This window comes from Lytechinus pictus, chromosome 9 (genome assembly GCF_037042905.1).
Source record: "Lytechinus pictus isolate F3 Inbred chromosome 9, Lp3.0, whole genome shotgun sequence".
Classification (NCBI taxonomy): domain Eukaryota; kingdom Metazoa; phylum Echinodermata; class Echinoidea; order Temnopleuroida; family Toxopneustidae; genus Lytechinus; species Lytechinus pictus.
The window spans coordinates 11,304,828-11,332,734 of NC_087253.1; the positions used below are offsets into that span (position 1 = coordinate 11,304,828).

At 38.1% G+C, this 27,907-nt stretch overlaps 1 protein-coding gene across 2 annotated transcripts; it reads left to right on the forward strand.

The window, feature by feature from the left end:
- Positions 1 to 2,422: 2,422 nt before the first annotated feature.
- LOC129268810 (CD151 antigen-like) lies at positions 2,423 to 27,690 on the forward strand. 2 transcript variants are annotated; one of them, XM_064104674.1, is made up of 9 exons: positions 2,423 to 7,055; positions 11,170 to 11,305; positions 13,808 to 13,942; positions 20,622 to 20,813; positions 22,578 to 22,652; positions 23,443 to 23,547; positions 24,644 to 24,799; positions 25,458 to 25,541; positions 26,059 to 27,690. In XM_064104674.1, exons 3-9 carry the CDS (start codon positions 13,859 to 13,861, stop codon positions 26,125 to 26,127), a joined length of 765 nt encoding a protein of 254 aa, XP_063960744.1. In that variant the 5' UTR covers positions 2,423 to 7,055; positions 11,170 to 11,305; positions 13,808 to 13,858; the 3' UTR covers positions 26,128 to 27,690. The 2 variants fall into 2 exon arrangements, with proteins under 2 accessions (XP_063960744.1, XP_063960745.1); XM_064104675.1 differs by lacking the exons at positions 2,423 to 7,055; positions 11,170 to 11,305 and adding an exon at positions 8,071 to 8,241.
- Positions 27,691 to 27,907: the final 217 nt, after the last annotated feature.

The following is a 27,907-nucleotide window of genomic DNA, read 5'->3' on the forward strand; positions in this document are numbered from 1 at the left end:
TATATTCGAAGAATTATCTGTTTCTGTTTAAGTAGTAGGCTAACCAGCCGATCCAGACTTCGGCGGCCGTCGGGGGCCAGAAAGTTATTTTCATCCACACAGGGGCAGATCCAGGGTTTTCCAAAAATGTGGGGGGGGGGGGGGGCAAATTTTTCAACCACAAATTTTAATTTTGCTTCTCAAAGGGGGGGGGGGGCTTGATCCGCGCCTGCATCCACATTTCCCCTGTTGGCTAAAGGCTCTGGCATTTCGAGGGATGAGGGCCTATATCAAAAACTAAACTTTTAAGATGGGGATTCGGGTGTCGGGACACGCGGGACACTTTAAAACTTTAAAACCTTCTTTTTGTCTTTGGATTAACACAAAAATATCAATTCATTATTTGCAATCTTTTTTGGATTTGCTCTCTATATTAAAACACTCAATTGTACTAAACATTAATGAAACTTTTGCTTGTTACTTTATCAAAATGGCTGTTTAAAATGAACCGGACACACAACCCGTCCGGACATACAACTGGACACAGGGGCGGAAATCTCTCCCAAAAGGTAGGGGGGACACAGAGGCGGATCCAGCCTTCGCCAATAGGGGGGGGGGGGGCGGAAATTCGTTTCAGCCATATTTTCCCCGATCGGCAGCTCGAAGATGATTTTATTTCTTTGAAGGGGTAGTCCTCATTAGTCACTTCTTAGCTTTATTCTTATAAATTCATACATAATATCATAATCCTTATTTATGTGATGCGAGCGCGAAGCGCGAGCTAATTTTTTTGAAATTTTATGTGTTTTTTCCTAAAATTTGAACATTCTGGGCAATGTTTGTTATCCTGAAAAAAATGTGTATGCAACTTAATAATTACTACGAACGCAAAGCGCGAGCAAGAAATGAACTGATGGAAACCTGTTAAACTGCGTGCAGTTAGCATTTAACAATCAAATAATGCGAGCGCGAAGCGCGAGCTGATTTTTTTTTTGACATTTTGACATTTGACATTTTTTAGACAATTGATGCGAGCGCGAAGCGCGAGCGGAAAATTTCGAGATTTAGTCCTATAATATTTACTTAACGAGACACTCTAGTCATGTTTTGTAAATCATGAAAAGAATGAGTATTAATAATGTGAGCGCAAAACGCGAGCAGAAAATTTTTATATACGTTTTGACATGGTACCTGTTGAAAAGGCACCTGGTAAGGACTGCTTGCACTTATAGCCATGAAGGCGTTACATATTTCAACAATTAAAAAATGCGTGCGCGAAGCGCGAGCTGAAAAATTTCTAAAATTTATAAAGAAAGAATGGAAAATTTTAATCAATTTTTGTAATCGTGAACAGGATAGCTATATAATTCAACAATTGATGCGAGCGCAAAGCGCGAGCAGAAAAAAAAATTTATATAGTGGCACGAAAGATCCTTTTTATTTTCCAAGTCTTCCCCTCATCTTATTTTATGCACTCGTCGTCCTTCTCTTCTTTTTCTCCTCTCTTTTCCCTCCTTTTTTCCTTTTTCCTTCTTTCTTTCCCTTTTTTTTTGCTCCGCCAATAGGGGGGGGGGGGCCCTCGGCCCCCCTGGATCCGCCTATGGGGACAAGGGGCGGGAAAATTTGACAAGCAAAAAAAAAGGTTATCATCCAAAAGTACGGTCATCTCGTCCCAACTCGTCCCAAAATACATGTTTTATTTCGATTTAGAATGATGTATTCTTACCATCATAAAAGACACAAAATAGTAGGGGGGACATTTGATATTGTGTCCCCCCTACCATTTTGAGTAGGGGGGACACGTCCCCCCTGTCCCCCCTGGGATTTCCGCCCATGACTGGACATACATCTTAACTTTATTCTTACAAATAATGTACATTGTATTATTACAAATTCGAAAGTAAAAGCTCTTAATTTTTTTTTTTTTCATTATGATTGATTTGTATTGAATAATGTAATTTATTTGTATTCATGTTTCCCTGATTTTTATGTTGAAAAAATGAATATAGACATGAAAAAAACCAAATAAATTCAATTCAAAAATTCAATTCAATATAGACGAAACATTTTTTTTCCTTATTAGGACAATGAATGAAACATTATTTGATAAGCTGGATAATATAATTTCGTGTTATATGTATCGACAAACACCTGACATGGAAGAAAGATCAGTGTGTAGTATTTTCCAAATTTCATCCTTTTTCATTTCTCAACTTTGCCTTCTATTACTCATCATCTTCGAGAGGACATTACCCTTGGATACCAGTTATTTCCACTCCTTAGCAATAAACATGTCAACACGTGGTCAAGAATGACCCTCAGCACAGCACATTCACCTGTGACTCACTTTAAATTCTCTGAATTGGTACCTCTCTCTCCCCTCTCTCTTTGTTTACATCCTGCATCACATTTGGGATGAAAACTACTACTTTCTTTTCTGAACACACTTCTCAAAGTTTTCTTCTTCAGTAAACACGTGTCTTGAGAACGTCGTCAAATAACTTAATACATTTGTGGATTCCATCATCTCACTTGGAGCAAATTCATCCATTGCATCTTCCACAGCATACCATTTCAAATTTGCGTACTAACCTTTTTTCTCCGTTATTTTCACTAAGAGAAAATCCAAATACCGCTTGTGCTAGCCAAGTTATTTTTTGTGATATAATCTTGTGTGATTTTGTGTCATTGGGATTGTGCAATAATTGGAACACTTTGTTATATTGGAGGATTGTCTGTCGGATCTCTACACGCATAAAGTCGGTAAGTGGAAATGGCTTATTACCATTTCATCTTATAAACCAACCCCCGCTTCACTGGTGACCCCGACGTGATTAAAACCCGACCAACGTGATGAGAACAGTCATCCTTCGTCATATAATGTTCTAATTATTATCTCCCTTCTTCTCATTTCATTGTCGACTCACTCACATTCTTCAATATGTCGACTTGCAATCAAAAGCACCCTTTCTCGCAACCAACTACTAGTACTGGTACTTCTATTCAAGATTTAAGAGCAGAACTATCAAAACTCACAATTGCTATCGACGCTTATCGTCAACGTCAAGCTCGTCACAATAATCATTCTCCCTCACATCAACATGCCGGAGATTATTGTTATTATCATTGGCGCTTTGGTACAAAATCTCACAAATGTGTACCACCTTGCAAATTCAAAAAGGCTTCAAACAAACAGGACACCAACAAACCAAAGCTAGCAACAACTAACCAATCTTCCTCAAAATCAAAAAGTCGCCTTTTCTACATCACTGATAGGAAAACTGGAATTCGTTTTTTGGTCGACACAGGAGCTGAAGTTAGCGTTCTTCCTCCATCAAAAGCCGAAAAACATCATCCTTCATCAAAATTCTATCTACAAGCAGTTAATCGCTCAAGCATTACGACTTATGGAGAGCGAAGCCTGACTCTCGACGTCGGCCTGCGTCGAGCTTGCAGATGGATTTTCATCATTGCTGATATTCCCATTCCTATCATCGGGGCAGACTTCCTTCATCACTTTGGTTTTCTTGTTGATGTGCGCAATCTCAAGCTCATCGACTCTTCTACAAATCTATCTATTAATGGCATCCTTTCTTCATCTCCTTCTATTAGCCCTATGTTTCTGAAGCCAGAAAATCAAGCTGCCTACAAATCTATCCTCGAAAAATTTCCTGACATCACACGCCCTGTGTATAAGGAGGCTGAGATCAAGCACTCCGTCACCCATCACATTGTGACGAAAGGCCCTCCTGTTTCATCCCGTCCTCGTCGCCTAGCAACCGACAGGTACAATATCGCGAAGGCAGAATTCGATCACATGCTGGAACTAGGCATCATTCAACCGTCTAGCAGCAACTGGGCATCCCCACTTCATATGGTGCCCAAGAAAACACCCGGAGACTGGAGACCGTGTGGAGACTATCGTGCACTAAATAGGAATACAGTGCCCGACAAATATCACATTCCCCATCTCCAAGACTTTACATCTGCCCTAGCAGGCAAGCGAATTTTTTCAAAACTCGATCTCGTACGAGCATATCATCAGATTCCTGTCGATCAAGCAGATGTACACAAAACAGCCATCACCACACCCTTTGGGTTATTTGAGTTTGTACGCATGCCTTTTGGGCTACGTAATGCCGCACAAACTTTTCAACGATTCATTGATGAAGTAACCCGTGGTCTTCCATTTGTGTACGCCTACATCGACGATCTGCTCATCGCTAGCGAAAATGAAGAGGAGCACAAGCAACATCTCCAGCTACTTTTCGCTCGACTCTCAAAATATGGCGTCGTCATCAACCCAGCCAAGTGTGAATTCGGCGCATCTTCTCTCACCTTTCTCGGACACATTGTTGATGAGAACGGCATCCGCCCTCTGCTCGAGAAAGTCAAAGTCATCAACGATTTCCCTGTTCCTGATTCTCTTCGCAAACTCAGAGAATTTCTAGGACTAGTCAATTTCTATCGTCGCTTCATTCCTGATTGTGCAACTCTCACTCAACCACTCACCGATCTATTGGCATGCAAGCAGAAAAACAAAGCAATCCATCTCGATGATGCAGCCCTCAATGCATTCAACTCAGTGAAAACAGCTCTCGCTCAAGCTACTCTCCTTTCACACCCAAAACCTAATGCCCCACTCTGCATTATGGTTGATGCATCAGATTTTGCTGTTGGAGGTGTGTTGCAGCAACACATTGACGATGACTGGCAACCCATCGCCTTCTTCTCAAAACGCCTGCAGCCAGCTGAGACAAGATATAGCACATTCGGACGTGAACTTCTCTCTGTGTATCTCACTATTCGTCACTTCAGACATGCACTTGAAGGACGACAATTCTTCATCTATACTGATCACAAACCTCTCACTCATGCCTTTAATGCTAGACCTGACAGGTATTCACCACGCGAAGTCAGACACCTAGACTACATATCTCAATTCAGCACAGATATAAGGCATATTAGTGGAAAACACAATGTAGTGGCAGACGCTCTATCTCGCATGGAAATCAACTCCCTCACTTCAACTCCTACCATTGATTTCAATGCCATCGCCGCTGCCCAGGAGGTTGACGAGGAACTCAAACAACTCACTTCAACCTCGCTCAAACTCGAACCTCTACCTCTTCCTATTTCTGACTCTACTATCCTATGCGATACTTCAACTACCAATCCTCGACCTTACATCCCATCTAAATTCAGACGAGTTGTATTTGATGCTCTTCACAACCTATCTCACCCTGGCATCAATGCTACCCAAAAACTCATCACAGACAGATTTGTTTGGCCTGGAATTAACAAAGATGTTCGAAATTGGACCAAAACTTGCATACAGTGTCAACGTTGTAAAGTACACCGTCACACCAAGACACCGATAGGTACTTTTTCAACACCTGATGCTAGATTCGATCACATTCATATCGATCTCGTGGGACCACTTCCTCCTTCAAATGGCAATGCATATCTTCTCACATGTGTTGACCGTTTCACCCGATGGCCTGAGGCAATGCCTATTCCCGACATATCAGCTGAGACAGTTGCCCGAGCATTCATTTCTAACTGGGTATCTCGTTTCGGTGCTCCCTCAACCATCACTACCGATAGAGGTCGACAATTCGAATCTTCCCTCTTTCAAGCTCTAACTCATCTTCTTGGTAGCTCTAGAATTCGAACTACATCTTATCATCCTGCATCAAATGGACTGGTTGAGCGCTTTCATCGGCAACTTAAAGCGTCACTCAAAACTACCTCTTCTCCACGATGGACTGAAACTCTCCCTCTCGTCATGCTTGGAATTCGAACTGCAGTCAAATCTGATTTGGGATGTTGCGCTGCTGAGCTGGTATATGGAACAACTTTAAGATTGCCAGGTCAGTTTGTAGCACCTAATCAGAAAGATTGTGATTTGGACCCTAGCAACTATATCCATCGACTGAGAAAACAAATGGAGAACCTCAAACCTCAGCCCACTCGTATTCAGCATCGCAAACCACAGGTCCACCCTGATCTCACATCATGCACCCATGTCTTTGTGCGTCATGATGCTGTCAAGAAACCCCTTCAACCACCCTATGATGGCCCATATCAAGTCATCAAGCGAGCTGATAAGTTTTTCACCATCCTACTCAAAGAAAAGCATGAAACTATCAGTCTCGACCGTCTGAAACCAGCATATTTGGAATCACCCATTTCACCAACCGTTCCAACCACTGTTCAACCAAGCCTATCTACTCATGACAATCCTAAACCTTCTCAAGTGACTACTACACCAACCACTAAGCCTCCGCCTCCCTCCATCACTCCTTCTTCATCATCTACCGAGCCTGAAATCAGACAAACTCGTTCGGGTAGAAAGGTGCATTTTCCAAAGCGTTTTGTTCAAGTCCTTCATTTTAATTGAGAAATTATTTTCTTCATTTGGACTATTACTATTTTCTTTGTTATCGACCGTTTCATTTTATTCAACGATCTAGGAGGGGGCTGATGTAGTATTTTCCAAATTTCATCCTTTTTCATTTCTCAACTTTGCCTTCTATTACTCATCATCTTCGAGAGGACATTACCCTTGGATACCAGTTATTTCCACTCCTTAGCAATAAACATGTCAACACGTGGTCAAGAATGACCCTCAGCACAGCACATTCACCTGTGACTCACTTTAAATTCTCTGAATTGGTACCTCTCTCTCCCCTCTCTCTTTGTTTACATCCTACATCACATTTGGGATGAAAACTACTACTTTCTTTTCTGAACACACTTCTCAAAGTTTTCTTCTTCAGTAAACACGTGTCTTGAGAACGTCGTCAAATAACTTAATACATTTGTGGATTCCATCATCTCACTTGGAGCAAATTCATCCATTGCATCTTCCACAGCATACCATTTCAAATTTGCGTACTACCCTTTTTTCTCTGTTATTTTCACTAAGAGAAAATCCAAATACCGCTTGTGCTAGCCAAGTTATTTTTTGTGATATAATCTTGTGTGATTTTGTGTCATTGGGATTGTGCAATAATTGGAACACTTTGTTATATTGGAGGATTGTCTGTCGGATCTCTACACGCATAAAGTCGGTAAGTGGAGATTGGCTTATTACCATTTCATCTTATAAACCAACCCCCGCTTCAAGTGAATTAAAAATGAGCTCGCCCTTAATTCTTGTCATTTTCTCGTTCGATTTTTCTAAATAAGACTTGGTCTACATAATCGAATTTCTCCATAGTGCCTAAAATGTCCATATTTCCAGGACGATTCCAGCTCGATCCCGCTTCGCCCTTGCATTATATAGCCTGTGAATCCCATATGTGTCGTATTCAAGATTACAATGAACTGATGAACTGATAAAGTGCTTATAAAATGGCTTATTATAATCACTCGGGTCGCGTTCGCGTTCGAAATCACTCGGGTCGCGTTCGTAATCACTCGGGTTTTGGATTTTTGGCGATTTTGTTTATTTCGATGCGATTTGATGTCTTCAATGGGACAAACACGCTGGGAAAATGAAATGAAATTGAAATTCTAGTTTCGTGTTAAGCCGGCAAGTGCCTTAAATAAAATGCACTCGCCTACTGCTTAACATAACAAACAAGCAAATCAGCCATGTGGCTCAACTATCCTAGAATACATCCAGACTTCTACTGTTTTTATACGAGGACTCCGAGTCGGAACTTGCCATATCTGCCTCATCGATATTACATCGTCATTCCCATGTGCGGACATGCATGCCTGCATGCAATGGCCCCAAGGCGGGACCCGGCCACGGTCGGACACGGCGTGCATCGGTAGCATGGAGCAAGGTAACGTGATCTACGCCGATATTTTATATCCGATTTTCCCTTCAAGGGGCATGATCGAAGATTGGCAGGTGATCGCCGATTGTGGTAAAATCGGGAGCCGATTTTAAAATCGGTTAATTAGAACAGGTACAATTACGATTTTAAAATTAATTTAAAATCGATTTCCAAAATCAATTTTAAGATCGATCTAAGATCAATTTTAGATCAGTTTTAGTATTATTTTTTAAAAGCCCATTTACATTTTTACTGATGCTGACGAAAAATTAGTTTGGTTGTCAGAGCATTATTTGTCCTGCGTCTAAATAACTATGTCCGATCGAGGGACCGTTTTAATTTCGGAAAGGTAGGAGAGACAGAGAGAGAGAAAAACTGATCCCCGTTCAGCTCAACGTATACGTTTGGCACGCGAGCACAAAGAAGATCAATTAAGCACATCACCTAATGCAATGTTTCGAGAATTTAGGTAGGGAAATTTTTAAGTCTCCAGTTACTTAAAACATGATATGGCCATTTTATCTATAAAATAAAACAAATTTTATGAGAAATGGACAGTAATTAAGAGCAGAATTTTAAAACGCCTATCGGAAAGATCGTCCTCAAAGCTCATTACGTATTAGACAGCTGGCAGCCGTCTGTTTCGAGTTTTTTAACATTTTTATTTCTCCTCGTACACAGACGGCTCGCTATGGTGCAACCATCATTACGGGGTTAACAATGCAAAATCCCCCAGACGGCGCTCATCGATTTTTTGTCTTTATTTCATAAAAATATATGAAAAGAACTGTATCAAATAAAGATTATTATTCCGTTTTGTCCTAAAATGCACCAAAAAAAGGGAAAATAAACTTAAAAGGGGAAACAACAGTATTGCTTCGGCTGTCGCGCAACTTCACTTCCCCGTTTTATTGGAACTTAAAGGGGAATCCAACCCAAATAAAAACTTGTTTTTATGAGAAAAAGAAAAATCAGACAAGTTGATAGGTGAAAGTTTGAACAGTATTGGACAAACAACAAGAAAGTTATGAATTTTTAAAAGTTGTAGATATTGGTAATCACTATACTCATGGCGACTTCAAATTGGCCGCATATGGGATGTCATAGTGATGTAAGGCAAGGACTACTCTTCCATGTGCTCCAATACATATTATGGCTAAAATGTCATTTTTCCCAAAAGTTTTATTTCAAATTATATTTTTCTTTCATGAGGACATTAAACAAAATACTACCTGGGTTATATTTAGATTACTGCCCCAGGGGAATGGGTACTTAGGAGAAAACCACAAATCCCTGATAATAAAGTACATGGCCTATGGAAAAGTTGTCCTTGCCCCTTGTCATAATTTACTTACCCAGTTGCCAATTTGAAATCTACATACTATTAGTGATCTCAATTTTAAAGCAGCTATAACTTTCTTATTGCTTGTCCGATTTCTTTCAAACTTTCACCATCCTGTTTAATTTATTTTTCTCCTTCCCAACACAATATTTTATGGCAAAGGTTGGATTCCCCTTTAATGCATAAACATATGGCCATTGAGTCCCTGTACAGATCGAGCTAGAACTTCCGTCTCTGTATTGGTGAGTGGAGCTAACGGAGTTCAGCGGAACAACGAACATTGCAGAGACCAAAGCTCTTGGTCTAATTACGTATATATGCATTAAACCACGGATGGCTGGCTATGCATACCGCTGAATTAAATACTTTTGGACGAGCTGCAGACTGACTGGCACTGCAACGTGGGATCTAACTCGGCTCGACTCACGTTACCTTGCTCCATGCTACCGATGCACGCCGTGTCCGACCGTGGCCGGGTTCCGCCTTGGGGCCATTGCATGCAGGCATGCATGTCCGCACATGGGAATGACGATGCAGGGGCCGCGGAAGCGGGGGGGGGGGGGGGGGGGCTGGGGGGGCTTCAGCCCCCACTTTTTTCCAAAACCGTGTACAAAAACGTAAAAATTACCATATGATTGTGATTTTTTGCATGGTCAGCCCCCACCCCCACTTTTGGCTCAGCCCCCCCCACTTTGAAAACCGTTCCGCGGCCCCTGCGTGTCATATCGATGTGGCAGATATGGCAAGTTCCGACTCGGAGTCCTCGTATAAAAACAGTAGAAGTCTGGATGTATTCTAGGATAGTTGAGCCACATGGCTGATTTGCTTGTTTGTTATGTTAAGCAGTAGGCGGGTGCATTTTATTTGAGGCACTTGTCAGCTTAACACGAAACTAGAATTTCAATTTCATTTCATTTTCCCAGCGTGTTTGTCCCATTGAAGACACCGTTATAAAAAAAATCGCATCGAAATAAAAAAAAAAATCGCCAAAAATCCCAAACCCGAGTGATTTCGAACGCGACCCGAGTGATTTCGAACGCGAACGCGACCCGAGTGATTATAATAAGCCTATAAAATCGCCCTTATCTATCTATCTATCTCCTCACTTAGAAGAGATAAGATTCCAGCTTATCCAATAAAGTTTCATTCAGTGAAGGCACTTATCTATCTCTTCAGTATTCCAGCAAACAGTCCTTCAAAATAATTCCCCCCTAGTCAGTAGGCCTAATAGTAATAATATGTTCAGCACTCTGCATTTGCATTAGGCCTAATTGTTTTGTGAGATACGCATTCTGTTTATTATAAATTACTTAATTTCACAAAACAGTTATATGCGCATCCTGGTCGGTATGCAAATGAGGGGACTAATGACATCACTCTCTCACTATTTCTTTTGTATTTCATTATATGAAATACTTAAATTTTCTCCTCATTGTCATGTGGAATAAAATTTTATTCCTCCCTGAACTTTGGTCATTATTGTCAAATCGGTAAAAATTGAAATATTGTATATATAATTCAAACAATAAAAAACAAAAGAAATATTGAGTGAGGGATTCATCGACTCTCTCATTTGCATTTCAGTGAGTTGTGCATTAACAAATATAGACCCTAATGTTTTGTGAAAAATAAGAGAAATTTTAAAATGTTATAACTTTCTTATTTCATATCGGATTCTATGCTTATTTTATTTTTATTTATTGATTCAGATCAACATTTCCTGAGGTGGACTTGACCTTTAAATTGTAGTACCCACTGGCGCATCGGGGGGGGGGGCACAGCCGGCCTGTGTCCCCCTTTTGAGAGGCACAATTAAAATTTGTAATGTAAAAATACCGTTAACAGAAGTGTGCCCCCCCCCCCCCCTCTTCGAAAGTGAAGGCCCTTTTTTTTTCTTCCTTGTTTGCTTGCCAAATTTTTCCTCGGGGAAAATGTGCCCCCTATCGAAAACTCCAGATCCGCCCCTGTTATGGTAGTACCATGCACTGTGAAAGTAGATGAGATAAAATCAAGAAAAATGTAATAATTTGCACCCCTGTGCATACACGTACACAGCCCCGATATGATGTTGACGCCGTCTACGTCCTGTCGGCTTGCCTAGATTGGGAATTTCTAAGTATGCCGATGTCTGACTGTGTTCTGCCTTCTGGACTTTTTAACCGGTGATTTGGACTGGAATCAATAGATTTTCGTGAGTATTTTTAGTGTAATTTGCGTTTTTGCTCTGCATTGTATTGTCCTTAGTAGTATGTATTTATCTGGATGGAATAGCTCTTTTTTATGTTCCATATTTAAGCTTTCTCCGCCGTCCGACCGACCAGGATCGGTCGCTGCACCTGACCTGTCCGAAACGCTAAGCCTAAGCCGAACCTCCCCCGTCACCACACCCACTCACTCTGGCCTCTGCAGTCCATAGCACGGCGTTGCGGATGCAAAGTTTTTCTCTCCAGTCTGTGACTGTGTTTGTGTGTTAAGTGTATGTAATTCATCCACAACACACACCCTAGGCCAAAATATCTTTCAAATATTATTGTAACTATAAAACAGTGGGCGCTAAAAATTAAGATTTTGTTCCGAGTTTGCGAACGTTCCCGCAAATTTTAATCTTCAAAATGACCCATCGTCGAAAAAAAATCCTCTTGCCTCTGGCTCTACTCACTCAGTCTAGATTCTAACACTACAGTTAGATCTAATGAGTAACGTAAACATGTTGAGAAAAAACAGAGCAAAAATATTGCAGGAAAGCTTAACGTGCATTTATTTTGTCAGTGGATGATAGAAACAGATTTACTTGTTTTTCAGTAGAGGCGCACGGCCAATATTGGAGACTGTCTCCAATGTGGGAGATTATCTCCAATATCAGAGACTTTTGTAAAGAATTTTGGTATCCAATTTCAGAGACAGTCTCCAGTTTTGGAGGTCAATTTCCTTTGACTTTGTTTACATTTGCTGCAAAAGGCCGGCAAAAGGATTACCTTGGCGGCAAATAAAAATGTGAGAAGCAGATTCCTCATGAAAAATTACCCCTTTTCACCGTCTACTTTAAAAATTCACCGTCTACTTTTGTTTTGATAAGGATTTTTGTTGTCAATCACACACAAAACAAATGGGCTTCTGACCTCAGTGAGACAAAATTTTGGGTGGAAAAAAATCATGTTTTTGTTGGTGTTGTTTCTTTTGTCCTTTTGCAAAGCAAGTCTCCAATGTGGGAGATTGTCTCCCCTATTGGAGAGAGTTTCCCATATTGGCCGTGTGCCTCTACTGTTTTTGAAAAAAAAAGGGGTTCATAAATTTATGAACACCTTTATCAAATATAAAGGTGTTCATAAATTAAGAGCAACTTTGACTGGTAAACATCCGGGGGGGGGGGGGGGGGGCACTTGACCACGAAAGGCTGCGGGCGAGACAAAAAAAACGGGGGCTTTGGATTAGAAAAAAAAGGAAGGTCCTCAGAATGATCAGGACTCGGAACGACAAATGTTTGTAAAAACGGGGGTCCTTGGAACGGTTCGCCTGCGTGTGAGTGCGTATATATGCCTCCCTATGGAACGGGCATACATGCACAGCCATGGGCGCCGGGTGCACTTGTGCAGAGGCAATGGTCGGACAGCGCTCTGCAGGCCGCTTTTCACCAAACATGCAGCTCATTGTGATGGATCAATGTGGCTGGAACGGCGAAATATGTGCGAAGCCTTGGAACGGTTTTCTTTCTTCCCTTTTCTCGATAAGAAAATTATATGCTTTGGAATGGCTTTGTTCTTTTTCTTCCATAAGATAAAAATGCTATGCCTTGAAATGGAAATTTGAGTGTAAAATGTAAAAATGGGGGTCCTCTCCGCGGCACATGCCCACCATGGATTACAATGTATATACTTTTTGTGTAGGCCTACACAATTTTTAGCATTTACCACAAGAAAATGACACCAGTTGTGTTTAAAGTCACTCTTATCACGAACAGCTTTATGAAACAGCCCCCCCCCCTGGTTCAGAAAGCATTAAGAGACAAACTTATGTCCAAACAAAATTAGCTTTTTGAAAAAAAATTAGAGAGTCAAAAGGGCCTAAGCTTTCGATCCTAGCAGAATCTTCGTTGGAGGCAAAATGACAAACAAATAAAGCGGAACAAACATAATATAGACCACAGAAATGCAACAGCAACACTAGAAACAAGGAGACAAAAAGGGCATTAGAGAGTTGCGATGACCAATCAGGTTAGAGAAGGGGATGAAAGCAAAGGAGTTGGCAGACACAAAGGGAAGTTAGTGTAAGTAAGGCCAGTAAAAGACCCTAAGGTGTGAGGGATTGAGATAATTGGAAAAGCAACATCAAACAGGATCTGGAACAAAATGGTGATAGGGGGTATGAGGAAGAGATGAATAACAAGAGAATTAGTGAGAGGTGGGTCAAACAGGTTACGAAAAAAGCCTTAGAAAGGCATAATAAACTGGTGCATAAGATGGGGGGAAAAAGGGGGGGGGGGAAATCTCAAGAATCACAGTGTTTTCTCTCTCACCTGACTTTACACATCTGAAATCCATCTGTTTGGACGAATATTTAAACATTTTTCTTTACTTAAATATATTTTCGCCTGGTGAGTGAAGTAAGACATAGTCCAGCGGAACAACCAACGAAACAGAGACTGTTCAGCTTTTGGTCTAACCAGACTTTTGCTATTTTCTTTCTCTTCTTCCAGATTTGACCTGTAACCCTTGACCTGAATTGGCTTTAATTTGAATCATCAAAAATGGGGTCAAAGTATGACAAGGAACCTTGTTGTGGGATCTCGCTGCTCAAGTATGTTCTCTTCATCTTCAATTTCTTCCTTTTGGTAAGTCATCTGATCACCATGGAAACTTGTTGTTGGATTATTTTCATTGTTATATTTCTGAGCAACAAATTGGAAGAAAGAATGCTGATACTTGTGGTATTGCTCTGGCTGCGTTTATGCATGATTCTCTACAAGTGTGGTGTACAATGTGTAATTTCCATTGATTTACATGTACGGTAGGCCTCCACTATGCTTGGATGATGATGATGATGGTGGTGGTGGTGGTGGTGGTGGTGGTGAGGATGATTATGACGATGATGGTGTTGGTGATGAATATGAAGAAGATGATTGTGTAATGATCACAATGATGGTGAAAATGCTGAAGATTTTGATGATAAAAATGAAGATTACGATGCTGCTGCTGCTGCAGCTGATTGTGGTGGTTGTGATGATGATGATGATGATGGTGATAGTGCAGATACAGGAGATGATTGTGATGAAGGTGATTATGATGATAACTTAGATGATGTCGATGATGATGATGGGGATGGTGATGTCAAATGTATCCAGAATCATTATGTCTTCGGCTACTAAATCCTCCCGACTTGACCCCATTCCTACATGGATTTTGAAAGAAAACATTGTTCATTTATTACCATTGCTCACAAATGTAATCAATCAATCTCTTTCTACAGGTATTTTCCCTGATCAAGCACATTCAGCAATCATCAAACCTTTTTTTGAAGAAATCAGGGTTGGATGTAAATGACATCAGTAATACATTCCTAGGTAAACTCATCGAGAAGGCGGCATGTACTCAACTAGCTGATCATATTGAATCTAATAATATTTTTGATCCTCTCCAATCTGCCTATAGGCCAGGTCACAGCACCGAGTCAGCTCTGATCAAAGTAAAAAATGACATCATGTTTTCTCTCGACTCAAATAATGTAGTTTTTATGGTGCTGTTAGATTTATCTGCCGCGTTTGATACTATAGATCATAACATTTTCATATCTCGGTTATTCAATAGAATAGGCATTAGGTCCACAGTCTTATCCTGGTTCCAATCATACCTGTCTGGATGGACTTCGCAAGTTGATATTGATGGCACATTGTCAAATCCCATAACTCTAGAATTTGGACTCCCTCAGGGGTCAATAGTCGGACCCATAGGCTACTCAATATATACTCTTCCAGTTGGTGATATCATCCTAAATCACTGTATCAATTATCATTTTTATGCTGACGACATACAATTATACGTTTCTTTTGATCTGAAGACTCCTGGAGCTCTCAATAATGCACTGGTTAAACTCCAGAATTGTATATCAGATATATAAAGACAGTGGATGATAGTGAATTTAAGCTAAAATTAAATGACAAAAAAACTGATTTTTTGTTGCGGCCTCTACTTATAACTTGCGCAATCTTCCAAATGTTCAACTTGATGTTGATGGTAGACTCATTAGACCATCAGAAAAAATACAAAACCTTGGTGTCATATTTGATTCCCGCATGTCAATGTCGTACCATATCTCTCATATCTGTAGCACAGTCACTTTTTATTTAAGGAACATTTCTAGAATCAGAAGGTTCATTGACCAGTCTGCCTGTCACAATGCTGTTCGTTCATTGGTTCTGTCTCGTATTGATTATTGCAATGGGCTCCTTTCTACAATTCCCTCTAATCAATTAATCCGTATTCAACGACTACAAAATTGGGCAGCACGATTAATTTTACAGGTTTCCCGAGATCATCCTTCCCAACCACTCTTTAATTCTCTTCACTGGCTTCCTTTTAAACAGAGAATTACGTTCAAATTACTCTTGATTGTCTACAAAACACTGAATAAACAGGCTCCACAGTATTTAAGTAACTGCTTGAATCTGTATACACCAACTAGAGCACTTAGGTCGGCCAGTGATCACCTTCGCCTCACATATTCATTAACTCGTACATTAGCTGGTGACAGAACTTTTACGGTGTGGGCTTCAAAATCCTGGAACGACCTGCCACTAATAATTAGACAGTCTCCAACATTAGCAATTTTCAAAAAGTCATTAAAAACTCATCTCTTTCGTACTTTGTAGTTTTTAAAATATTACATTTAATTAATTCATTGTAAGCGCTTTGGGCCTAATGGGAAAAGCGCAGTACAAATAATAAGTAATAATAATGATAATAATAATGATGGTGATGATGATGATGATCAATGATGATGATGAAGGTGATGGTGAACATAAAGAAGATGTTTGTGATGATGATGATGGTGATGATGTTAGAGATAGGAGATGACGGAGAAGATAATGAAGATTGTGATGATGATGATTAGGATGCTGTTGCTGGTGGTGGTGGTTATGATGATGATGGTGGTGGTGGTGGTGGTGGTAGTTGATAATGATGATGGTGAAGAGGAGGTTGAGGATGATGATGGTGATGATGATGATGATGGTGATGATGTTGGAGATAGGAGAGATGACAGAGAAGGTAATGAAGATTGTGATGATGATGATAATAATGATGGTGATGCTGCTGCTGCTGATGATGAATAGGATGCTGTTGCTGCTGCTGGTGGTGGTGATGATGATGGTGGTGGTGGTAGTGGTGGTGATAATGATGATGATGAAGAGGAGGAGGTTGAGGATGATGATGATGGTGATGATAATGATGGTGATGATGATGATGATGATGATGATAATGATGTTGAAGACGATGATGATGATGATGAAGATGCTGATGATGATGATGATGATAATGATGGTGGTGGTGGTGGTGGTAGTTATAATTATGATGATGATGAGATGAGGAAGAGGAGGTTGAGGATGATGATGATGGGGATGATGATGATAATGAAGCAGAAGAAGGAGATGATGATGATAATGATGATGGAATTTCTATGCCGGTGATGATTTGACAGGGCTTTTCCTGAGGTTCAAATTTTTCATTGTGAATACAAATAAATATATATAATTTTTTGGGGAAAAATAGGGTATATATATGCATAGGGCAAGATAATGTTTTTCTTTTATCCTCAGATCGAGGAATGTGTATTTCACTATTACAAGCAATAAAAAATTAAAGTTCAATTTAACAACATTTGCAATTTTTTTTTTAATATCACATTTCTTCCAATTTCCAATCTTGCAATTTTGTTTAAAACATAAACTTTTCAAATAGACAGTCAAAGTGAGCTGGAAATCAACCCATAAAGAATTAGCATGATATTTTTACTTTTTAATATCCTTTTTATATAATTTCAATAAATAATAAATTGAGTGATAACACACAAAGATTTTAAAACATATGGCTGGAATTTTGCAAATCATACCCTTTGATAAACATCTATTCATTTTATATGGAAGTAATATTACCTTGAAAACAATATTTTCCAGAATAATCAAGCACGTTATACAATGCAGTAAGAAATTAAAATATATAGTCTCGTTGCTTGTTCATGTACACGTACATGTATGCCTACATAAACAAGTATTTAAACATGAAATGTTTGAAATAGAAATCGTGTAGTGTACATTTATAGACAAGTTATCAGGCAGACTTTGAAAAACCCCATTGGGAATCACTGAAAATACCAAGAGACTATGATCACATCTTGAAAATGAAACCTGTGCTGTGCACTGGTACTCCCCTGTATTTGCACGGAGATACCAACCAACGGTCCATGGTATTTGTGTGCACAGTGAGTCATGACTGTAGTGTAAATTGGAGTATGATTGGTCCAGTGGCCATGCATTGCAGTGATACAGTAATTATGAGGTCATCTCGGGACAATGCATTGTCATAAGCTGACTGCCGAAAATGTCAAGGGCGTGTTTGTTTAATCTGTAACATTAATACACCTGTACACAAAATTTAGACCTGCACAAAAATGTACATAATGTGAATATGGTATGTTGTTCTCAATGTACAGTGTACAGTGTAGGTATTTATTGGCGATGTGATGATACCAATAAATACATTTCAATCATTTATTTTTTCCTTCTCTTTCCTAGGGAGATGGTATGAAATGCATACATGTAGCTCCCAGAAGTTTGTGAAATATTGCAAAGAAAATTTATTGGGGCATTTATAAAAAGAAATGTGCATGTACATGTACATTTAAAGTTTTGATCAAGGACTGCTTTGTGAACAGTATGCCTAGATAAGTATGTAGGTCAGTACAGTAGATCATTAATAAAATCATGGAGCTATGTTAAAATCAAGTGGAATGCCAAAGAAAGTGGGGAGGTCTTTTTTTTTTTTGCACACTGCAGTTGTGGGGTAGGCCGGTGTACACATCTATGTACTCCCAATCAACGATAGGTCCAGCTCATGAAATAATATTCGCTGCTAATTTATGTGTACTTGACTTGACCAAGTTGATGTGACCATGGTTGTGACACACTGCTGAATGCATCCCCTCTGGCTCTTAATGCATTTATGATTTAATCTTGGTGATATCACCATGAGTATAAATACATGGTTAGTCTTGGAGGACAGTCAGTGTTTAGATTTTATTGTTGTACATGTAGGCCTAAAAGGCTACTTGTACATTTAAATACAGGCCTCAATCATGCACTGGTGTAAAAAAAAGAAAAGAAACAAAAATTGATCATGATTAAGTACATTTTACGTTTGTCTAAGGAATTCACTGACATAGCAACAACGTTTAATGCTTATTGATCCTATTTTACACAAACTTTTATCATTTTACACACCAATGCTTAGCACAATAATGCATTTTGAAATGTACAAACGTAGTAATTCACACTGTTCACAATCCACTTCCACACAAACTTCATATATTGTCACCACATGTGATCTGATATGGGTCTGTTATTTTAGACTAGGCAGTATGTACATGGAGTTGGCCTGCATACCATAGATATTGAATGCCCAAATCAGGTGTGACATCAGTCATGTTATCCCACTTGGGAGCGGAGGGCTATTTTTGCCTGCCCAAGTCAGGGACAAGGGCAAAATATGAATTATGATGATGACTGGGAAGCCCTTTGAATGGTTTATTGATCCATTTTATGCAGCTTGTAGAAAAACGCATTGATGCAGATATGCAGGAGAGAACCCACCATCCCAGAAGGCAGAAACTACATAGGCCGACATGTGCCTGTACAAACACTTGAAAAAAATGATAAAATCAATATGTAGTTTTAATAGCTGGAACAAATTATGTGATCTACAGAAACAACTCTATTACGGTAGGCTATGATCCAATAAAAAGGAAAGATCCTGAAATGACAGTTTGATATTGTTTGAACATTCTTAAACATTGAGGAAATTTCAAATTTGATAGTTGCTCACATGTATGTATGTATTTATTTATTTATTTATTCATTTATTTATTTATTTTTATTTTATATTCACACATATTTAAACAGGTTCACAAAATCAGATATAAAATTACTGTTGTATGTGTATCCTCCCCTACTGTCATACTAAGTTTGGATGTACATTTATGGAAACTTTAACATAAACAAGGCGTACAGTACATTATCATTTTAAATAAATTGGCATATATGAACAGCAGATTTTGGTGGCATAACATTATAGATTGTGAATATTTTCACTGTTTTGTGTGAAGGAGAAGATCTTTTAAAGACTGGCCATGTAGGCCTATACTGTATGTAGTGTTTGTTGACAATGTAGATTAGCTTTGTAGTTGGCTGGATTTGTTTTAAATGACAATGTGGTAGCCTTATAGTGCACATTATTATTAAAATTAGTTATCAAACAATATGAATAATATTTACATGGGGGTCACATACAGTAGGTTACATGTTCACCACAAAATACTCCCAAACCTCTAGAAAACTAAAAAGGCCCCTGGTAATAATAGGGTCCAATATAAGTTTTGATGGCCGGTATGTATGTACAAGGTAATTAAAAATAGGCTGGTGAGCTGAAAAAGTAGCCACAGAAATTTTTCATAATTTGTAACATTTTTTATTCTGAGATACAAAGCTGCTTTGAATCATATGATGTACTTCATACTGTATTTCATGATGAAAACAAATTACTAAAGCTAGAATTTTTTCCCCCACATTTGGGGAGGTGTCGCAGTGTAGAGGGTTCGAATCCCACCCGGCGCTATTGTCCTTTGGCAAGGCACTTTACTTGTTTGTCACTCTCCACCCAGGTGTTAAATGGGTACCTGGTATGATGTGAAAGTCAATGTGAATGTGATTAGATTGGTATGTGTGCACTGATTAATGGTTACCTGGTCAGGATACTCCCCAGGGTGTGGAGATGGTGCACTTTATGGCCCGTATTCTGAAGTCGGGTTTGATTTGAATTCTGGTTTTAAAGTTGTGGTTTAATTATGGAAAGCCAATCGTGACAGGTACATGTATCTCTAACAGTTGAATTTAATTGCATTAGCTCATTTTGTCTCTCAAATCATTCTTTATTAAACTGATTTGGAAGGATAAACACGATAGCTTTTTTTTACCATTCACGAGTTAGGATAGAGCACTGTAAGCATAAGAAACATACAATGTAAGGGAATTTTTGACATTTTTTGGATTTCCATAATCTTTAATAGCACAGGGTTAGACCATGGTCTAAAGTTAAACCTGACTTCAGAATACGGGCCTATGTGTGGAACAATGATGGATCCTATGACCGGGGTAATAATAATTACAATGTTAAGCCAACGTATGAAGCGCTACATGTATATAATGTAACTATTATTATTCAATGTTATTTATATGTATTATGTAGATTGGTGGAGCGGGTGTTCTAGGCGTTGGAATCTGGACGGTCATATCAAAGTTTGATTACACCGAGGTACTATGCTCGCACGCCTACATCATCTCGACATACGCACTCATCATATCAGGGGGCGTGGTCATCATTGTTGCGGCAACCGGTTGCTATGGTGCCGTGCAGGAGGTCAAAGGTTGTCTGTTGCTGGTAAGGTTTTATATTTTTTAATGCATTTTATACCTCCAGTGTGTATGTATTTTACTCTTTCTGCAGGGCACTTTTCTCTCTATGATATATTGTTTTTTGGGGGGAGGAGGGGAGGGGGTACATGTACTATGTAGGCCTACATACTGTGTTCTTATGCTTGTGAATCTATGATTGATAATTGTTTGTTTTCTCGTCCATTACCACTACTGGGGTACGTTGCAGAAAGAGTTGCGTTTAAACGCAAGTACAAAAATCAATCGCAAGTCCAAAATGCGCGTTGTTGATTGGTTGAAAATCAAGTTGCGCATGATTTTTAGAGTTGCGTTTCATTGCAACTCTTTCTGCAACGGGCCCCTGGTTATTGCCTTTAAAATGCTTTCCAAATACATATGTATTGTTGTGCTCAAAAGTTCCTCACCACAAAATGCACTCCTTAATGCTGAGTGTTGAATGTAGACTTGTAACAACGTTACAATGTTCGGAGAGCCCAGAGAAATGAACTTTAAAAATAAATTACATCATATTTGATCACCTGACTTCACAATTGAAAATCTAAAAGATGGCAGAACTTGAACTGTTAAATGTGCCCAAATTTCCGGTGGGGTTTACTAACTTCTGAGCAACACTGTATTTTGAGTGCTACTAGTATTGTAAATGAATTGAAGTTAATTGAACACATGTACCTGTAGTATCAGGGTAGTGTCACATTTGACTATCCTACATTGTATATTCCAATAGGCCCTTTGGAATCAGAGACCAGAATATGAGCATTGATATGACACTAGTGACACATGTCATGAACCTTGTCTGTACACGGTACATGAGATACACATGCATTAGAGGGGGAATTTTTCACCTAGAAGGCTGCCATTTGTTTTTTTAGGCCTAGACATGCATGCACTGTACAGGTGTACAATACATGAGAGCGGTGTTGGCTCAGTCGGTAACGCGTCTGCCCGTCGAACCAAAGATCCTGGTTCGAGTCCACCCCTGGCGGATGACTGAAGCCAGTGCGTTGTGTGTAAACGTCTCTCCCATGTTTCATAGATGCAGGCTATGTTACAATGGAAAACACTCCGTCCCTCGGATAGGACGTTAAGTGGAGGCCCCGTGTAGAGGAGAGTCACCACCTTTGCACGTTAAGAACCAACTGCACTATTCGTATATTAGGGGAAACCCCGGTGTAGTGGTCCACCTGCATTCCCCCAATCAGTTATATCGGGAGGAGAGACCTGCGGGTCATAGTGATTCAGTTCGCTTTTCGCCTCCCAGGCACAGGTGACGCCAAACAAATAATAATAAAATAATAATAATAACATTCCGCATGTATTACATGTGTCTGAATTCTTAAGTTGTGCGATAATTTTATTACTTCATTACTTTCACTTTCACTGTCTTTCTTTCACTTCCACTCTGTCTTATAATTAATAGCCAAAAATTACAAGAACAAAAGATCAATGATCTCGAGTCCAGGGAATAATTTTGCTTTAATACAAATTTGAATAGCAATTTTGGTCATAAGAGAAAAGCTCTCAACTAAAAGTAATGTACAGTCCTATGTCAAAATATGCTATACAAAAGACTTTATGCATAGCAGTCTTTAAAAAGTGTGGAGCAAATTGCGATGCGATACCAGGAAAATATCCCAATGTCTTTGCATTGCTCGTTTCATCTTCATGACATTAATCATAGCATAAACATGTACATTGTTTCCTTTTGTTTGTAATAAATTTTGCCAATCATCCTTTTTTTTTTAAATTTCAGTACTTCACATTGCTGCTTCTTCTGTGTCTGATTGAGCTAGGTGTAGGTGTCTTTGTCTATTATTACAGAGGAGAGGTATGTATTAAACCTGGAAGAATCCTTGAAGGAACATTGCCATTTTTAGGGTCACCATAGAAAGCAAATTATTGAAAATTGAAAACTTCGTTTCGTAACCAATTTTGAGGAAATTAAGAAAAAAAAATTGCTTCCCCTGATCCTCAGTGTTCTTTGAAATTTATTTCCCTCCATTCCTTTAACAGGCATGATTTTCTCCCGATTAAAAAATCAGAATTCCCATTTCTTAAATTATTTTTTTCAGAAAAAAAAAATCAATTTTTAAAAAATTTAATATATTATTTTTTTAAATGTGAAATCCATTGCCCAAGAACATTCTCATGCTGTTTTTTACCGCTTTAAAATCGAATGATAAAGCTATCTTGCAGACTCGCCTTAAAAAATAATCACTTTCGATTTCTTTACTATGCAAGAGCTTGTAACCCCTACCGAGGTGCCTCGGACTTAGGCGGTGACTTAGCGACCCTTGGCTATCTTTCAGATTTTTTTTCAGAAGGGAATATCATGCCTGCTTAAACTTGGAGGAAAATTGGTAATTCCTCCTAATTGATAAATTTGGTGCACATTGCAATTAATCGTGTATATTGATCATATGTGTTTTTAATTTTCAGTAATTGTAAAAATGAACTCACATTGTTATCTATCAATTTGAATTTAAATTGACTTGAATAAATAACTACCAATATATGTTGTTGAGGTTCTGAATAGCCAGTTTTTGTTGCCTGTACATGTATGTAGTAATGATTTTTGCTGTCCTTTTTCTCTCGCCTTTACTTCCTTTGTTATGCAGCTACAAGTTGAACTTGAGAAGTGCATGAACAGTTCAATGACTAAGAACTATGGACTAGATGGTAACAGTGCTTACACTGCAACAGTAGATGATTTACAGAATAGTGTGAGTATTGGATCTATGCATGCTTGGTCTAAGCATACTTGATCTTTTGTTGATTTGGGCTGTACCCTAGTCTAAGAACTATGGATCAGGGCTCCGTCTTACAAAGAGTTACGATTGATCCAATCAATCGTAATTCTATGTAAATCCATCAGTGTCATAATATTTTGACAGGAAATGGGCAAAATGTCCTTTGTAAACAAAGGAGAACACACCGATCTGTCAAGAAATCAATGAATTTATGGATATACATTAATATCTAGAAATTTTTTTGAGCAAACATGCATTTTATATGATGACTTTGCTGGCTTTCATAGGCCCAATTGATTGAATCAATGGTAGCTCTTTGTAAGATGCGGCCCAGCAATGTACTGCAATGCTTTATGATTTACAGATGAGTGTGAGTAATAAATTATTACTATTATTATTATTTCAATATTCTTTCTATTTTAACTTTTTGAGGGGTACACATTTTACAAGCTTTGCTTTTCAGTGGACCCCTCCATTCTTCTCATGATATATGATTATATTGATTTAATTATATTCAATTATATTGATTACATTGATTTAAATTTGACATGCATGTTAATTTATATTTGAATCACTTATTGAATATGTATATTATTTATTCAATATTGAATTTTGTTCATGCTTTTATTTAAATTGAATTGATTTATCATGAAATTATTTGTATTATGTTGAAGAATGAAAAATAAATTGAATTGAATTGAAATATATGTGTGCTTGGTAGTAGCAGAAGAAGGCCTCCCTGCAGGATACTGGAAACTATTAGTGAAAGATTCTGTTTGGGATTCCTGCCAAAAGTTTCACAAACTTTTTCTCAGGTTTCTTATGGACAGTTCAGTAAAATGTACATGTACCCCTATATGCAAGACCATTATGATATCATCTGTATCTGCTTTGTGCTTCATATGAAAATGTGGAAGTCGATCAAATTATCATGGCTTGAGTAGTTCGTGAAGTGAAGTCAAAATATAGGGGTCGGTAGTAGAAAAAAATTTGATAGAACTGTCTTATAGAAGACTTTGTTGGTGCATCAGCATTTCTGAAATCTAGACTATTTGTTTCCTCTTTTCAGTTCAACTGCTGTGGAGCTGCTAGCTTTGAAGACTGGACCAAGAGCGAGTGGAAGATTAACGGGTTAGCAGGGAATCGTAGCGTCCCTGAGAGCTGCTGTAAAACCATAAGTCCCTACTGCTCTATCAGAACGCATCCTTCAAATATATATCAACAGGTAAGTCTATATATGGGACTGCATATGAAGATAGATAGGGGTAAAATTTACAGGAAGGCGAATGATTTGCAGGGAATGGTAGCATCCCTGAAAGCTGCTGCAAAGTCATATGTCTCTGCCTCTCTGTCAGAACAAATCCTTCAAATAATTTCTACCGGGTAAATTCATTTGAATGTTATGGGTTTACGACATTGCATGTTCGGGTATTCAGTTGTGGCACCAGCTGTAAAGATCATGATATGGCAATATATCGTTCCTGATGAATAATTGTCAAACATTGTCAAGCAATGTTCATAACTCCTTTTTTTACAGCCAAGACTCAAAGAAGGGACATGGTGGAATAAAATATTTGTTTAATAGTGCTGGCATTTTTTTATCCTTTCCCTGGGACTGTGATGAGATGGATTGGAGTAATTGATTTGTTTGTTTTAATAAGATGACCTTTGACCTTCATCTTACATGGTTATGTAGTTGGTCTGTAGCTTATTGTTGAAGATCATTTCATCATAATCGGTGCTGTGCTTAATGACCTTTGACCTTAATATGCCCTTTGACCTTTATCTTTACAGGCTTGTGTTGTTGGTCTGCCACTGGTCATTGAAGATAATTTTATCATGATTGCTGCTGTGCTTAATCACCTTTGACCTTTATCTTACAGGGTTGTGTAGTTGGCCTGTCATTGATTGTTGAAGATCATCTTATCATAATAGGTGCTGTTAGCTTAGCGATAGCGGGTGCTGAGGTAAGTTCACTCAAGTATTCATTTTATTGATTTATAAATGGCAATATGCTAAACTTTGAACATTTTTTGTAACATACCAGAACAACAAAAATCTACCAATAACTACGTTATGCCCAAACAATGGACATATTGTAATGTGTGTCCTCTACCCGTTGAGATGACACTACAGCCTTTGCGGACAGCTTTATGAAACAACATTTTTATACCATTGAAATTGAAATTTTGCTTACCACTTTCATAAAAGCAATCGTGTAAACACTTACAAATCATGGAATGTTGAATATTTCATCAAAAGCAAATTATTGCATATTTAAGAACACTTTCAGGAATAGTGGAAAGATCATTGAGAAGTTACTAAGAACTTGTGAATTGATGATCCTGAAATTACACACCAATTTAAAGCAAAACAAGACAATAAAAACAAAAACAACTAGGGAATCTAGTATAAACAAACATAACGTGAGTATACCAATAATCACCTGTATATTATTTATTTTTTGATTATTTATTATTTCAGATCATGGGACTTATCTTCTCCATGTGTCTTTACTGTCATCTCCGATATGAAGAACAGGAGCCCTACTGATGAATGATGCAACAACTCATTATAATATATGCATAAATTTGCATATCTTATGCTACTGAGATAGAGATCATTCATAAGACATCGATATTGTGCACTCTTTTTGCTGCACTTACAAAATATTAGATGGTATGAAAATAATGAACTTGATTTGAGAATTAATAGGGGCACACAGATTCGGCCTTTTCTCCATATCTATCTATTTACAACTCATGTTTTTTTATAGAATGCCGGCAGTTTTATATATTTTCGACAATAATTTGAAGAAGAGTAACAAAATTTGTTCTTGATTACCTAGTGGAGAATTTAAAGGGGGAGTTCCCCCTGAAGAAAAGTTTATTAAAAAATAGCAGAAAACTAATACAAATTATTGGTGAAGGTTTGAGTAAAATCCATCAAAGATTAAAAACTTAATAGAATATTAATTTTTTAATTGTGAGGCATATATGCGAGCAGCTTTCCCATGTACCGAGTAGTAAAAAAGGTCAATGAAATGTTAAAAAAAAAAAAAAAATGATTTTATTGTATTTTCAATATATTAAAAGGCAAATTATCTCACTCCCACTACAGAAAGAAAAAAAAAAAAGTCTCCATGAACCATAAATAGACATTTCAATGCATTTTGTATTAATATTAATAATATCAATATTGCCCAATAAGTATTTACATAACTTATGGGGCAGCTGCTTGTATATGAAGTCATAAATAAAAAAAACTTACAAGTCTAATAACTTTCTTAATCTTTAATGGATTTCCGTCAAACATCCACCAAATTTTTAAAATTATATTTTTGCAACTGAACTTCCCCTTTAACACTCGATACTTCGGTGCCCAAGGGTGAAGAAATATTATTTTTTTGTGACTCTCCACCACAAAAAACAAGTCAGACTTGAAGTTTTTAAACTAAGAGAGAAAGAGGTAAAATGCAATTTTTTTTAAGTAATTTTTTTTCCCCAGCCAAACATCTGTTGTATTTCAAAGTCACATATGGTTGTCAAACTTTCATTTCCAGGGTTTAAACATATTATTATTACATTATCGGCCAGAAACTCCCATTATCTTAGTCATATTTTTAGAGATGGTTTGGTATATGAGTCAAGTAAGCGGAAAGGATTATATGTGTGCAAACAGTATTCTTCACAATTTTCACATTCATATAATAATCCAATCTTAATGCTTAGTAAGATTGCAGCCTCATAATTTTTTTTTAAACATGAAAACGGAGGGGGGGGGGGGTCTCCCTCCATCCGTAACCCTTCTTTTCTCTGTTATCACTGGTTTTTTTTGTTTTCTAAATTTCTAACATTCTTATTATTTTTTCAAGGCATTTTTCTTCAAGTCATAGAAAGTTAATTATTTCAAAGCTTCAAATACTCCTTTTCTCACCTCACATGCACACAGTTGAAAACAAGACAAAAAAGAGTCAATTTGTATTTTTTAATCATTTGTGGTGGAGTGTCATATTCGATGCCTTAGATATATGTATCTCTGGACATTCTATGGGATTTTCCCTTAGTTTTTAATGGTGCTATTTTTCTTCCTTATGATGTTTGCTTTTTATGATAACAATGACCTAAATAATGCTAAGCTTATGTTATATGAGTTGAAAAGCATTGATGCAAAGGGTGTAATTCCACCATCAAGCATGTTTTTTTATGATTATGATCTATCGACTTACACAATAATCCAATGGGATGCCTTATCGCAATAATCTGAAATTACAAATGACCCTTTGCATGAAAACATGTCTGACTTTTATGGGAATTGTGCTCTATATCGGCAG

Coding starts and splice junctions, on each gene's coding strand:
- LOC129268810 (XM_064104674.1), top strand. CDS start 13,859: ATGGGGTCAAAGTATGACAAGGAACCTTGTTGTGGGATCTCGCTGCTC. Junction 20,814..22,577: donor TCAAAGGTTGTCTGTTGCTG/GTAAGGTTTTAT, acceptor TTTAAATTTCAG/TACTTCACATTGCTGCTTCT. Junction 24,800..25,457: donor CTTCAAATATATATCAACAG/GTAAGTCTATAT, acceptor TTTATCTTACAG/GGTTGTGTAGTTGGCCTGTC.